General features: G+C 45.6%; 1 protein-coding gene across 5 annotated transcripts in view; it reads left to right on the top strand.

The window, feature by feature from the left end:
- The window catches only part of RARB (retinoic acid receptor beta), a 794,130-nt gene that overhangs the window by 604,197 nt on the left and 176,520 nt on the right, over positions 1 to 13,413 (top strand). The window contains exon 1 of one of the 5 annotated variants that reach the window (XM_036851915.1): positions 8,085 to 8,130. The exons of 1 other annotated variant lie outside the window; for it this stretch is intronic. Coding sequence is in view for 1 of the 4 variants with exons in the window: in XM_036851912.1 (XP_036707807.1) it covers positions 9,898 to 10,054 (157 nt within the window). In the remaining 3 variants the exon portion in view is untranslated. Of the gene's footprint in view, positions 1 to 8,084; positions 8,131 to 9,281; positions 9,361 to 9,390; positions 10,055 to 13,413 lie in introns of those variants that run through there. 3 more of the 5 variants (XM_036851914.1, XM_036851912.1, XM_036851913.1) reach the window with 3 other exon arrangements.

Here is a 13,413-nt window from a genome sequence, read left to right as displayed (position 1 = left end):
GTTGATCATGGTGTATGACCCTTTTAATGTGCTGTTGGATTCTGTTTGCTTGTATTTTGTGGAGGATTTTTGCATCTATGTTCATCAGTGATATTGGCCTGTAGTTTTCTTTCTTTGTGACATCTTTGTCTGATTTTGGTATCAGGGTGATGGTGGCCTCATAGAATGAGTTTTGGAATGTTCCTCCCTGTGCTATATTTTGGAAGAGTTTGAGAAGGATAGGTGTTACCTCTTCTCTAAATGTTTGATAGAATTTGCCTGTGAAGCCACCTGGTCCTGGGCTTTTGTTTGTTGGAAGATTTTTAATCACAGTTTCAATTTCAGTGCTTGTGATTGGTCTGTTCATATTTTCTATTTCTTCCTGGTTCAGTCTCAGCAGGTTGTGCATTTCTAAGAATTTGTCCATATCTTCCAGATTGTCCATTTTATTGGCATAGGGTTGCTTGTAGTAATCTCTCATGATCGTTTGTATTTCTGCAGTGTCAGTTGTTACTTCTCCTTTTTCATTTCTAATTCTATTGATTTGAGTCTTCTCCCTTTTTTTCTTGATGAGTCTGTCTAATGGTTTATCAATTTTGTTTATCTTCTCAAAGAACCAGCTTTTAGTTTTATTGATCTTTGCTATAATTTCCTTCATTTCTTTTTCATTTATTTCTGATCTGATCTTTATGGTTTCTTTCCTTCTGCTAACTTTGGGGTTTTTTTGTTCTTATTTCTCCAATTGCTTTAGGTGTAAGGTTAGGTTGTTTATTTGAGATGTTTCCTGTTTCTTAAGGTAGGATTGTATTGCTATAAACTTCCCTCTTAGAACTGCTTTTGCTGCATCCCATAGGTTTTGGGTCATCGTGTCTCCGTTGTCATTTGTTTCTAGGTATTTTTTGATTTCCTCTTTGATTTCTTCAGTGATCACTTGGTTATTAAGTAGTGTATTGTTTAGCCTCCATGTGTTTGTATTTTTTACAGATCTTTTCCTGTAATTGATATCTAGTCTCATAGCGTTGTGGTCGGAAAAGATACTTGATACGACTTCAATTTTCTTAAATTTACCAAGGCTTGATTTGTGACCCAAGATATGATCTATCCTGGAGAATGTTCCATGAGCACTTGAGAAGAAAGTGTATTCTCTTGTTTTTGGATGGAATGTCCTATTAATATCAATTAAGTCCATCTTGTTTAATGTATCATTTAAAGCTTGTGTTTCCTTATTTATTTTCATTTTGGATGATCTGTCCTTTGGTGAAAGTGGGGTGTTAAAGTCCCCTACTATGATTGTGTTACTGTTGATTTCCCCTTTTATGGCTGTTAGTATTTGCCTGATGTATTGAGGTGCTCCTATGTTGGGTGCATAAATATTTACAATTGTTATATCTTCTTCTTGGATTGATCCCTTGATCATTATGTAGTGTCCTTCTTTGTCTCTTGTAATAGTCTTTATTTTAAAGTCTATTTTGTCTGATATGAGAATTGCTACTCCAGCTTTCTTTTGATTTCCATTTGCATGGAATATCTTTTTCCATCCCCTCACTTTCAGTCTGTATGTATCACTAGGTCTGAAGTGGGTCTCGTAGACAGCATATATACGGGTCTTGTTTTTGTATCCATTCAGCCAGTCTGCGTCTTTTGGTGGGAGCATTTAATCCATTTACATTTAAGGTAATTATCCATATGTATGTTCCGATTCCCATTTTCTTAATTGTTTTGGGTTTGTTATTGTAGGTGTTTTCCTTCTCTTGTGTTTCTTGCCTAGAGAAGTTCCTTTAGCATTTGTTGTAAAGCTGGTTTGGTGGTGCTGAACTCTCTCAGCTTTTGCTTGTCTGTAAAGGTTTTAATTTCTCCATCAAATCTGAATGAGATCCTTGCTGGGTAGAGTGATCTTGGTCGTAGGTTTTTCTCCTTCATCACTTTAAATATGTCCTGCCACTCCCTTCTGGCTTGCAGAGTTTCTGCTGAAAGATCAGCTGTTAACCTTATGGGGATTCCCTTGTGTGTTATTTGTTGTTTTTCCCTTGCTGCTTTTAATATGTTTTCTTTATATTTAATTTTTGACAGTTTGATTAATATGTGTCTTGGTGTGTTTCTCCTTGGATTTATCCTGTATGGGACTCTCTGTGCTTCCAGGACTTGATTAACTATTTCCTTTCCCATATTAGGGAAGTTTTCAACTATAATCTCTTCAAGTATTTTCTCAGTCCCTTTCTTTTTCTCTTCTCTTCTGGGACCCCTATTAATTCGAATGTTGGTGCGTTTAATGTTGTCCCAGAGGTCTCTGAGACTGTCCTTAATTCTTTTCATTCTTTTTTCTTTATTCTGTTCTGCAGTAGTATTTCCACTATTTTATCTTCCAGGTCACTTATCCGTTCTTCTGCCTCAGTTATTCTGCTATTGAGCCCTTCTAGAGAATTTTTAATTTCATTTATTGTGTTGTTCATCATTGTTTGTTTGGTCTTTAGTTCTTCTAGGTCCTTGTTAAATGTTTCTTGTATTTTCTCTATTCTATTTCCAAGATTTTGGATCATCTTTACTGTCATTTCTCTGAATTCTTTTTCAGGTAGACTGCCTATTTCCGCTTCATTTGTTAGGTCTGGTGGGTTTTTGCCTTGCTCCTTCATCTGCTTTGTGTTTTTCTGTCTTCTCATTTTGCTTAACTTACTGTGTTTGGGGTCTCCTTTTCACAGGCTGCAGGTTCGTAGTTCCCGTTGTTTTTGGTGTCTGTCCCCAGTGGCTAAGGTTGGTTCAGTGGGTTGTGTAGGCTTCCTGGTGGAGGGGACTAGTGCCTGTGTTCTGGTGGATGAGGCTGGATCTTGTCTTTCTGGTGGGCAGGTCCACGTTTGGTGGTGTGTTTTGGGGTGTCTGTGGCCTTATTATGATTTTAGGCAGCCTCTCTGCTAATGGATGGGGCTGTGTTCCTGTCTTGCTAGTTGTTTGGCATAGGGTGTGCAGCATTGTAGCTTGCTGGTCATTGAGTGGAGCTGGATCTTGGCGTTGAGATGGAGATCTCTGGGAGATTTTCGCTGTTTGGTATTACATGGAGCTGGGAGGTCTCTTGTGGACCAGTGTCCTGAAGTTGGCTCTCCCACCTCAGAGGCACAGCCCTGATGCCTGGCTGGAGTAGCAAGAGCCTGTCATCCACACGGCTCAGAATAAAAGGGAGAAAAAAATAGAAAGAAAGAAAGAAAGAGGGTAAAATAAAATAAAGTTATTAAAATAAAAAATATTTATTAAGAAAAAAGTTTTTTTAAAGTAAAAAAAAAAAAAACGGACAGACAGAACCCTAGGACAAATGGTGAAAGCAAAGCTATACAGACAGTATCACCTACAGAAGCATACACATACACACTCGCAATAAGAGAAAAAGGGGAAAAAATAATATATCTTTGCTCCCAAAGTCCACCTCCTCAATTTGGGATGTTTCGTTGTCTATTCAGGTATTCAGCAGATGCAGGTACATGAAGTTGTTTGTGGAGCTTTAATCTGCTGCTTCTGAGGCTGCTGGGAGAGATTTCCCTTTCTCTTCTTTGTTCGTACAGCTCCCAGGGTTCAGCTTTGGATTTGGATCCGCCTCTGCGTGTAGGTCGCCTGAGGGCGTCTGTTCCCCGCCCAGACAGGACGGGGTTAAAGGAGCAGCTGCTTCGGGGGCTCTGGCTCACTCAGGCCGGGGGGAGGGAGGGGTACAGAGGAGGCGGGGCGAGCCTGCGGCGTCAGAGACGTCGTGACGTTGCAGCAGCCCGAGGCGCGCAGTGCGTTCTCCTTGGGAAGTTGTCCCTGGATCACGGGAGCCTGGCCGTGGCGGGCTGCACAGGCTCCCGGGAGGGGCGGTGTGGAGAGTGACCTGTGCTCGCACACAGGCTCCTTGGTGGCGGCAGCAGCAGCCTTAGCGGCTCATGCCCGTCTCTGGGGTCCGCGCTGACCGCCGCGGCTCGCGCCCGCCTCTGGGGTCCGCGCTGTTAGCCGCGGCTCGCGCCCGCCTCTGGGGTCCGCGCTGATAGCTGCGGCTCGCGCCCGTCTCTGGAGCTCGTTTAGGTGGCGCTCTGAATCCCCTCTCCTTGCGCACCGCGAAACAAAGAGGCAAGAAAAAGTCTCTTGCCTCTTCGGCAGTTCCAGACCTTTCCCGGACACCCTCCCGGCCAGCTGTGGTGCGCTAACCCCTTCAGGCTGTGTTCACGCTGCCAACCCCAGTCCTCTCCCTGCGATCCAACCGAAGCCCGAGCCTCCGCTCCCAGCCCCGCCCGCCCCGGCGGGGGAGCAGACAAGCCTCTCGGGCTGGTGAGTGCTGGTCAGCACCGAGCCTCCGTGCGGGAATCTCTCCGCTTTGCCCTCCGCACCCCTGTGGCTGCGCTCTCCTCCGCGGCTCCTAAGCTTCCCCCCTCCGCCACCGGCAGTCTCCGCCTGCGAAGGGGCTCCTAGTGCGTGGACACCTTTCTTCCTTCACGGCTCCCTCCCACTGGTGCAGGTCCCGTCCCTATTCTTTTGTCTCTGTTATTTCTTTTTTCTTTTGCCCTACCCAGGTACGTGGGGGAGTTTCTTGCCTTCCGGGAGGTCTGAGGTCTTCTGCCAGCGTTCAGTAGGTGTTCTATAGCAGCAGTTCCACATGTAGATGTATTTCTGATTTATCTGCGGGGAGGAAGGTGATCTCCGCATCTTACTCTTCCGCCATCTTTCTCCACTATCCTGTTTTTTTTTTTAATTGAGCTATTTATTGTTGTTTTTTAATGAGATAGTTCTGTATGTACTATTTATTACTAAATAGAAAAATGTCGTAGAACAGTATGCATTATTTGATTACATTTGTATAAAAGCAACAAACAATCCCCCCAGAAGATACAGGGATATATGCCCGGCACCTGGCACAGGGCTCGGCATTTGAGGAGTGAACACATGGAGAGTTTACACATTACTTTTTCACTTTTTAATCTCCTGGACTCTGATTGTTTATGAACATGCAGTACTTTTTAAAAAATCTAAATTAAAACAGGGAAAAAATAAACAAGAGGAAATAGCCACAGGTAGGCCTCCCCGGCTCCCACACACGAGCCGGTGCCAACAGGGGTGGCCGGGGGGCTGAGGACCCACTGGAGCCCGTTGCTGGCACTGCGGGGCTCGAGGGGGGGGGGGGGGGGTCGGGGGAGGCAGGAGTTTGGTCTCCAGGTGGGACCGGCAGGAACCCGGGGGCAGGAGCCACGCACAGCAAACGCAGGGAAGCACCCAGGAGGCCACTCGGGTCTGGAACGGGAGGGGGGCGGTGGCCCCGTCCTGGGGACATTGTCCGCAAGTAACGGGTGGGAAAACTTCGTCCAGGAAACTGGGAAAAGCAGGAAGCTACAGAAGAAGGAGCCAAGGGAAGGAAGGACGCAGCGGCCAGCCCTGGAGGTGGAGAGACGTTTCTGAGGAAGAACACGTGTTTCCTGGGCTCTGAGAAGCCCCGGCGTCTGCGGGGATGCGGGCTCACGTCTGGGATGCAGCTTGCTGCCTGTGGGCCTGAGAATCACGGACACCACCAGTCCCGGCCCAGGAGCCGGTGTTCAGACCGACAGGCCAGGGCGCTTTCTGCTGTGGATCAGTGTGAGGACCTCCGCAGCTCCCAGCGCGGGAAGCGGCTGAGCCAGGGGTGCAGAAGCCCCCGGACCAGCTCAGCACTTGCCCTGTGCCGCCGCACACCCCCGTCCGGGCTGCCCTGCCGAAACCCACGCTCCCTCAGTGCTGCCGGTTGCTTTTTCCGCAGAAGTGTGGCAAGAGGGGTTTACATGAGGCTAACGGTAAAAAAAAAAAAAAAAAAAAAAAAAAAAAAAAGTAAAAGTAAATAAATAAAAATAAACGAAAACAAAACCATGAAAGAGACAGGTGTGTCTTCTTAAAATACGATCCGTGTCCGCCGCTCTCCGCCCCACCTCCGTGTGGCCAGCACTTTGCGTGACTTGTGCCTGGGGTGGATGTCAGCGCCTGTGAGAATCTTTTTATTTAGACATCACGAGGCATGTGACCAGTTTTGAACACGGCCGGCTGTAGTGCTGGTGCACAGAGACGCCTGCTCTTTCTTCACCAAACTCTCCAGTTGAAACGTGTCTGCAGAGCATGATTCATGGTGTTTCTTTCTGGATTGTCCAGTGGGTAATTGCTGTACAGAAACCAGAGAAACAGATGTAGACCCTGAACCCTGGCTATAAATTTTTGTTTTATGATTATGGGTTTCAAATGTGCTGTGTCACACTGACAAATACACAGTTACTCTGAAACAAAATGAATTTGGGGCTCAAACTTTTGCTGTTTTGTTTGTTTGTGGTTGGAAATACTTTTGTTAGAGTTCCTTTTATCATTGATCAAGCATAAAGAAAACGGGCAATGACACATATCAGAATGTTATTTTATGCCTTACTAAGAGGATATTTGGGCAACGGTTCTTCCATATCGTTTAATTAATGTTTAAAATAGGTGTCGATAATTTAAACTTCATTATCCACAAATTAACTAGGCCATTTTTCACCTTCTACCTGTTCATTAATCTTTATGGTGCATGGATATGTATTAAGGAACTGGGGCTTATTTGTGTATCTTTCCCTTATCTTTTTTTAAGATGAAGAAGGTAGAAGAAGAATCAGGTTTTCAAGAAGTATAAGAATTAGATTTACTGACGAAGAAATAAGAAACGTGTGGCTAAATTTGGGGGCTGCTTTGTAAGTTAACACTTGGATTAAATAATAACCCTAATAGTTGCTATCCATGTAATCGATTCATGATGAGAAATGATGAACTGACTAGTGAATACTGTCGCACCGTAAAACACCCATAATGTTCCACTCACAAGGATTTAAGCCCTGATCCTTCATTTCAAGGCTCAAGTTTATTTCTCTACAGTTAAGAGAACTGTGTTCCTAGGTGAATAGAAATGTAAAATTTTCTTGTGCAAAGAAAGAAAACACCAATCTCTGAACCCCTACCACACAAAGAGACACACACACACACACACACACCTCTCTGTTATTGTTTTTGTGCCGTGACAGATTACTGAGGAAAGAAATTTGGGAGCCGTTGTCTCCCTTCCTAGATGAGGCTGATAACTCTAGCTTAAGAACTGAGAGTAAACAGAATTTGGGGGACCCCATCCGCATGTTCACTTCCTTGTGACCAGTGCACCCTACCCTTTGGAAAGATGCTGAGTGAGCAAGAAAGTGCCATGGGTAACCCGTACACACACACCTGGCCACGGTGCCATGTTTCTCATCTCTTAGTTCCTCCTGCTGTACTTTAAATACAGCTCCCTCCTCTCCGTCCTCAAAGAACTTTTCACCCACCTCCATGATCCTGTACAAAACGAGCCCAGTTTCCAAGGCACTCTAAGGACCTTAAATAAGCATTTGGAGCTATAAGTCCCATGGACCACGCAGCAATTGGCACACAATGTGGTGCTTTGTGTATCTTTACAACTATCTTAATGACAGAGTGTTAAATGTTTTGTAAATTCCTCTGCGCTCCTTGTTTAAAATGTGTGTTTTCTTTGTAGTTAAAGGATTTCTTATAATAAAGCTCTGTTACAAAATGATGACCATATAAAAGAGAGAGAGAGAATAACAAACACATAGTTTCAGCAAAAGCTTACCCCTTTATCGCCCTGGACTTTGCAATCGCAAGAACTGAGCTTGCTGGGCTGAAAATTGTTTGCCTACACCTTCCTGAAAGAATCTTTGACTTGGTAAGTGTGTGCCATGCATACTTTTCATGTTACACCATGAGTGCCACTTAGCAACTCTGCTAGCCGAGCAGCACGGGGCGAGTGCCCGACAGGCTTTTAGAAGGCTTGGATGCCAGGGCCCATTCCAGCCCATTCACAGAAAGGAGGCTGCAGTGCGCGCTTCCCTGCGAGAGGCAAGGAAGCCGTCCCCCCCTGCCCGCCCACTCGCCCTCCCTGCTTTGTGGGAGAATTATTAGTCAACGGTGGAGGGGCAGTGGAGGACTTAACGTGTTTTAATCCCTCCCCCGGAGCTTCCTTTCTTTGATGTACGTTGCATCCTTTAAGCAAGTGGTGCAAAATGGCTGCAGGGTGGATTGGCTCTCCCGTTCACAGCTTTCTGCCTGGGTTGATTTGTAAACTCTGCATCTGTCCTTCTCAGGGATGGCTGAAAAGCTTCAGTGTGAGAGGTACAAAAAATTAGTCCCTTTTCCTTAAAATTACTGTCTTCTAATAAATAGCCAAGTTTGAGCAGGGGCTAGTATGGGTGAAAAGTGGCCCTTGGAAATACAGAACTTTCACACTTAACCAGTTCTCAAAATCTGTGTGTGTTAGGTGGGGGTGGGGTGGGGTGGGAATGTGATGAGAGGGCTCATCCGCGCTCGTCCGCAACAGGAAAGTAATTTCCACGTTGGGCTGGGATTCCAGGGAGCTGGGTTCTAGCCATGATTCTGGCTGTGGGACCTCAAGCAGCTCTCAGCCTCCCTGGGCTTCTGTTTCCCCTGTTAAAAATAAGAGGATGAGTCACAGCTAACTGGTCTAGGGTGTGTGCCGAGTGCCATGCAAGCACTGTTTCTTTTTGTCCTCACAGCAATCCGTTGAGGTGGCCAGTAGCATGCTCCCATTTTTCAGATGAGGAAGCTGAGGCTCGGGGAGGTTAGGTACCTGTCCCAGATCCCATAGCTGCTCAGTGGGTTGGAATCTAGTTCAGTTTGACTTCCACATCCACACTGTTGACCACTGTGTTATATTATGAGGTCCTGCATATCTGTGTGATTGTCTGTGTGTGTCTGGGGCAGGAGGAACTACCGATAATTCTCGACTCCTTCGTAGGCTGCGTGTAGACTTGGGAGAATTTTAAGAAGTAAATGAATCCAGAAAGCTGGATTTTTTTTTTTTTTTTTTTTTTTCCCGAGCCAACGCAGTCCCTTCGGCCTGCAAGAGGGACAGACAGAAAAAGACTATCAAATGGAAAGTTTCTGGACCCCAGGCTTCCCCAGGGGCGGCTCTTCTCCGTGCTCCGGTTTACGGCTTGCTGTGCTTTTGCAGGAGTGGAAAAACACACACGTTACAAGGCATTTAACAGACAGACAGGCGCACGGAGGAATGTAAAGGCTGGGCCGGGGGCGGGCGAGGGGGGCGCGCGGCCGAGCGAAGCCCCGCGAACTGGGGCGCAAAGGGCGGGAGCTGGCGAGCGGCGTCCCGGCCCCGCGCGCTCCTCCCGGCGGCTCCGGACCGCGCGCGCTCCTCCTCCCTGTGGCTCCGGGCGCCCCGGGCCCCGCGCGCTCGGAGCGGAGACGCGGGGCGGGAGGTGCGCGCGCCCGGGCCGCGGGCCGCCCGCGCGGCGGGGCTGCTGGGAGTGCTCGGCTCTGTGAGAATCCTGGGAGCTGGTGATGTCAGACTCGCTGGGTCATTTGAAGGTTAGCAGCCCGGGAAGGGTTCACCGAAAGTTCACTCGCATATATTAGGCAATTCAATCTTTCATTCTGTGTGACAGAAGTAGTAGGAAGTGAGCTGTTCAGAGGCAGGAGGGTCTATTCTTTGCCAAAGGGGGGATCAGAGTCCCCGCGTGAGCCGCCTGAGGACGGGGATGCCGAGGACGCGCGCGAGCCGGGCAGGGCTGGTCTGGGCACCGTCCGGGTAGGATCCGCACCGCATTCCGAAGGCTTTTTGCAGGCGTCTGCCTAGAAGGAGAACTTGGGCTCTTTCTGGGAACCCCCCGCCCCGGCTGGATTGGCCGAGCAAGCCTGGAAAATGGTAAATGATCATTTGGATCAATTACAGGCTTTTAGCTGGCTTGTCTGTCATAATTCATGATTCGAGGCTGGGAAAAAGACCAACAGCCTACGTGCCAAAAAGGGGGCAGAGTTTGATGGAGTTGGGTGGACTTTTCTATGCCATTTGCCTCCACACCTAGAGGATAAGCACTTTTGCAGACATTCGGTGCAGGGGAGATCATGTTTGACTGTATGGATGTCCTGTCAGTGAGTCCTGGGCAAATCCTGGATTTCTACACTGCGAGCCCGTCTTCCTGCATGCTCCAGGAGAAAGCTCTCAAAGCATGCTTCAGTGGATTGACCCAAACCGAATGGCAGCATCGGCACACTGCGCAATGTAGGTTTATTTTTTCCCTTCTTCTACCAAGAAAAAAATATGAATTGTCTCGCTTGCATGCAATGAAGACATTGGAAACAAATTGCACTGGTAGCCAGACAAAGGATTTAATGATTTAATGCTGAAAGGGTGTGCTATGCTGGTGTGCATATTGATTCCCTCTGCTGAAAATTTCCTGTTAGGTGTTTTCTTCCCAAACAACCCCTGCCGACCCCTGCTTCTCTCCTTACCGACCCTACAGTCCCTTGAAAACAGTTTTAGAAAATGTGCGTGGAGGGGGGAAAAAGTAGAGTGACCACAGGACTTTGAAACATTCTTCAAGTGAGGCAATTTGACAACGTTTGTACAGTTTTTACTAAGATATGTGCAGAGGGGAATTTAACTTTGCTGTTCTTTGGATTAGCTACTAGTTATATGTATATCCCCCCCTTGTGTGTTTCAACGGTCCAAAGTAATTAAAATATGACATCTTCCTTGCAAGGAATTTAGCCTAATTAAGGTTGCTGCTGCTCCTGAAGTTCATAAACCACCAGTTAAAGCTGCCGCCGCCGCCAATGTTTTCCTTGCGGAGGAAAGGCAATATTTCTTAGCATTGACCCTGCTGCCACCTTTCCGAGTCACTTTGTTGCTCTAAGAAGTTGCTGTTTTGCTAGAAAACTACTGGCAATGAACACCCCTTGGGCTGAGCCATCCATTATTTCCATATCTTGCAATTCAGCCGGGAACCTGGACGTGGGTTAAAGGGAAGGAAACATAAGTGGGGTAGCCCAGTTTTTTTAAAAAATATTGACTATTTGGTTATCTGATTCTGAGAGGGTGCCGAGGCACGCACTGGTCAACAGTAGCCTGGCTGCAGGCTTGAGAAATGACCAGCAGTCCCAGAAAATCCCACCTTCGGTGGCTGTAGTGGGAGCCTGCTGGACGCATCGCTGCCCTGACGGTGATTTAGATAAATGGCTCAGCTATCTATCAAAATGTTTTTAGTACTTTATTTGACAATTCATTGGAGCATTAGCCTGAAAATGACATTTTAAATCTTTGTTTTCAAAGAGGTCAAAGTTTAACTGGAAGAAATTGAGTTTTCCTAAGAACGTGATGGCTTATCTAAAGAGGGAAGAAAAAGGAGAGAGAGGGGACAATGACAAGATTTAAATCACCCTCTTCTGAAACTTTTTCTTAAGAATAAAGACTTGCTTCAGGGGTCCAGGAAATCAACAGGTTTGTAGCTGAAAAGTCAATAACCATCTGATGCCAGCAGTCTAGCTGTCTGACTTAGTATTTCGTAGAGCCATAACCAGGATAAAAAGATCATTTTCAGAAGGCGTCCTCATTTTCAGCTGCTCCTCAAATGCTTTTTCTTTCCTGCTGCCTCTTTTTCTTTCTGGAGAGCTCAAAGAAACTGTTACAAAATAATTTTCCAACCCACTAACAGATCTTTTAGACCCTACCCCCCTCCTCTCTGTAGCAATTAAAACAGTATGAACGATTTCATTTGGAATCTCAGGGAACTAGGGCTCCCTCAAACTTCTTCTTGTGAGAGAAAGTTTTAATGAAACGTTTTTTAACAAAGGAAAAAAGAATGCTCAGGACCCTGGCGTCAAGCTATTAGACCTAGTAGAGGTTTTACAAGTAGACATTCTTCCTTTTGTAATTAACTCTCCAAAAGTGCCTATTAAGTTGCAGGAGTTTGGGGGGGAACTTTGTTTGTTCTTGAACAAGTTAAACAAGGGATTTGCCTTATCTGGGGAGAGGCTAGTGGTGAATGTGTCATTCACCTAGGGCCAGCCGATAAGCAAGAAGTGTTGATAACAGCAAAGTTCAGCTAATCAAAGAAGCTTGCATTAGACAAAGTAAATAAAGGCAAATGACAAAGGGATTTCAGAAATTTCAGTGTCTTATTTTTGTAAGCAGGGCAATTAGTGCTCACTGTGGTCAATTTCACAAGGGTTTGGCTCCCACCCCCGGACTCCAGGTTAAATGAATAGGGTGTAAATATCGCTTAGGCCCCTGCAGAGTCGCACAAACCGCTTTAGGACAGGTCAGTTTAGCTGTTCAAGTGGTTTAAGTTTTTAAGCATAAATAAAAGTTCTGACACAGCTCTGCCACGCGGTGTTTGGCTCAGGGTGGCACAGCCAGTTAGGGCTTTTGAAGTTAAAGCATATTAGGGCCCTGTTTGTATAAGTACAAACATAAAAACCGCAACCTTTTCCATTTTACTCAATGACTGTTTTGACAAGAAGCAGATCTGTTTGTGCTCTTAACACAGAGGAAGCAGTGGGCCAGAAGGGAAAAAATAGTACTAAATTCTAACCAAAACTATTTTCTGCTTTGAGATCCTACTTATTTTTTTATGGTGTGTGTGTGTGTCTGTGTGTGTGTGTAGTAGGAATTGGAGTAAACCCTTTGAATGTACAACACACCAGAAGCATTCTTTGAAAGGTGTTAGAATATTCTCTTTATTTTCCTTTTTAATTTTAAGGCAGAAAAATGATATGCCAACCAGCTGTCGGTTGGAGTAGGGCCTGTGAATTGCCTCTAAAAATTCGAAGTCAGGAGTAGCGAGTTACTAAGGGAACATGGTGTAAATAATATGATTTAAGACGGCCCCTGGAGGTGTCAGAGTCACTAAGTCTCTGTTCAGGTGCCTCGTGGATTACCTTGGGTTTAGGCTGCTCCAGATGTTTTCAGCATTAATTGCTCAGTGGGCATAAGATAAAGCCTAATATTTGTGGTCTAAATATAGTAGTTGCTTTCGGTGAAATCATGAGTGTGACAACTTCTTGGCCCTTTTCCCTGTCTTCTCCCTGCTCATAACACATCAAAAGAAAAAAGGAAAAACAGATTTTCTTTTCTAATGAGGAGAAATAATCTGTTTTTAAAAACAAACAGTATCGATGTTATGATTTAGGAAGGAAAGACGTCTCCTTTCCTAAGCGCTGGGACCTGAATTTTAAGTATTAAACAGTATCTAAATCCTCTCCTAGTGAGATATAAATTGGGGTCAAAGTGGCAAAATCAAAGATACCCTCTGAAAGAGAGACTAAATAAAGGCTGACAGCCACCGTATGAACTGAATGGGGTTTTGAATAAATATTTCAGTGAAAAGGCTCAATTGTTTTTCTAAAGTAGGACATAATTTTCTGCTTCTTGGCCACATGACAGTGGTAACTAACACCATCAGAAAGAAGAAAAGAAAAGGGAATTCTACTTAAATCTCAGGGAGTGCAGGATAGGGCCGTTTGAAAACAAGTGGAAGATTCACAAAGTTTTCCTTCCCCGTAGGAAAAAAGAATTACTAAAATTTTTTCAGTATCCAGGTAACTCGGCACTTTGGGTAGGGAAGCACTGATGTGCAACTT

This window comes from Balaenoptera musculus, chromosome 4 (genome assembly GCF_009873245.2).
Source record: "Balaenoptera musculus isolate JJ_BM4_2016_0621 chromosome 4, mBalMus1.pri.v3, whole genome shotgun sequence".
NCBI lineage: Eukaryota > Metazoa > Chordata > Mammalia > Artiodactyla > Balaenopteridae > Balaenoptera > Balaenoptera musculus.
Note: the sequence above shows the minus strand (reverse complement) of the source record. Positions and strands in the feature narration are given on the sequence as shown.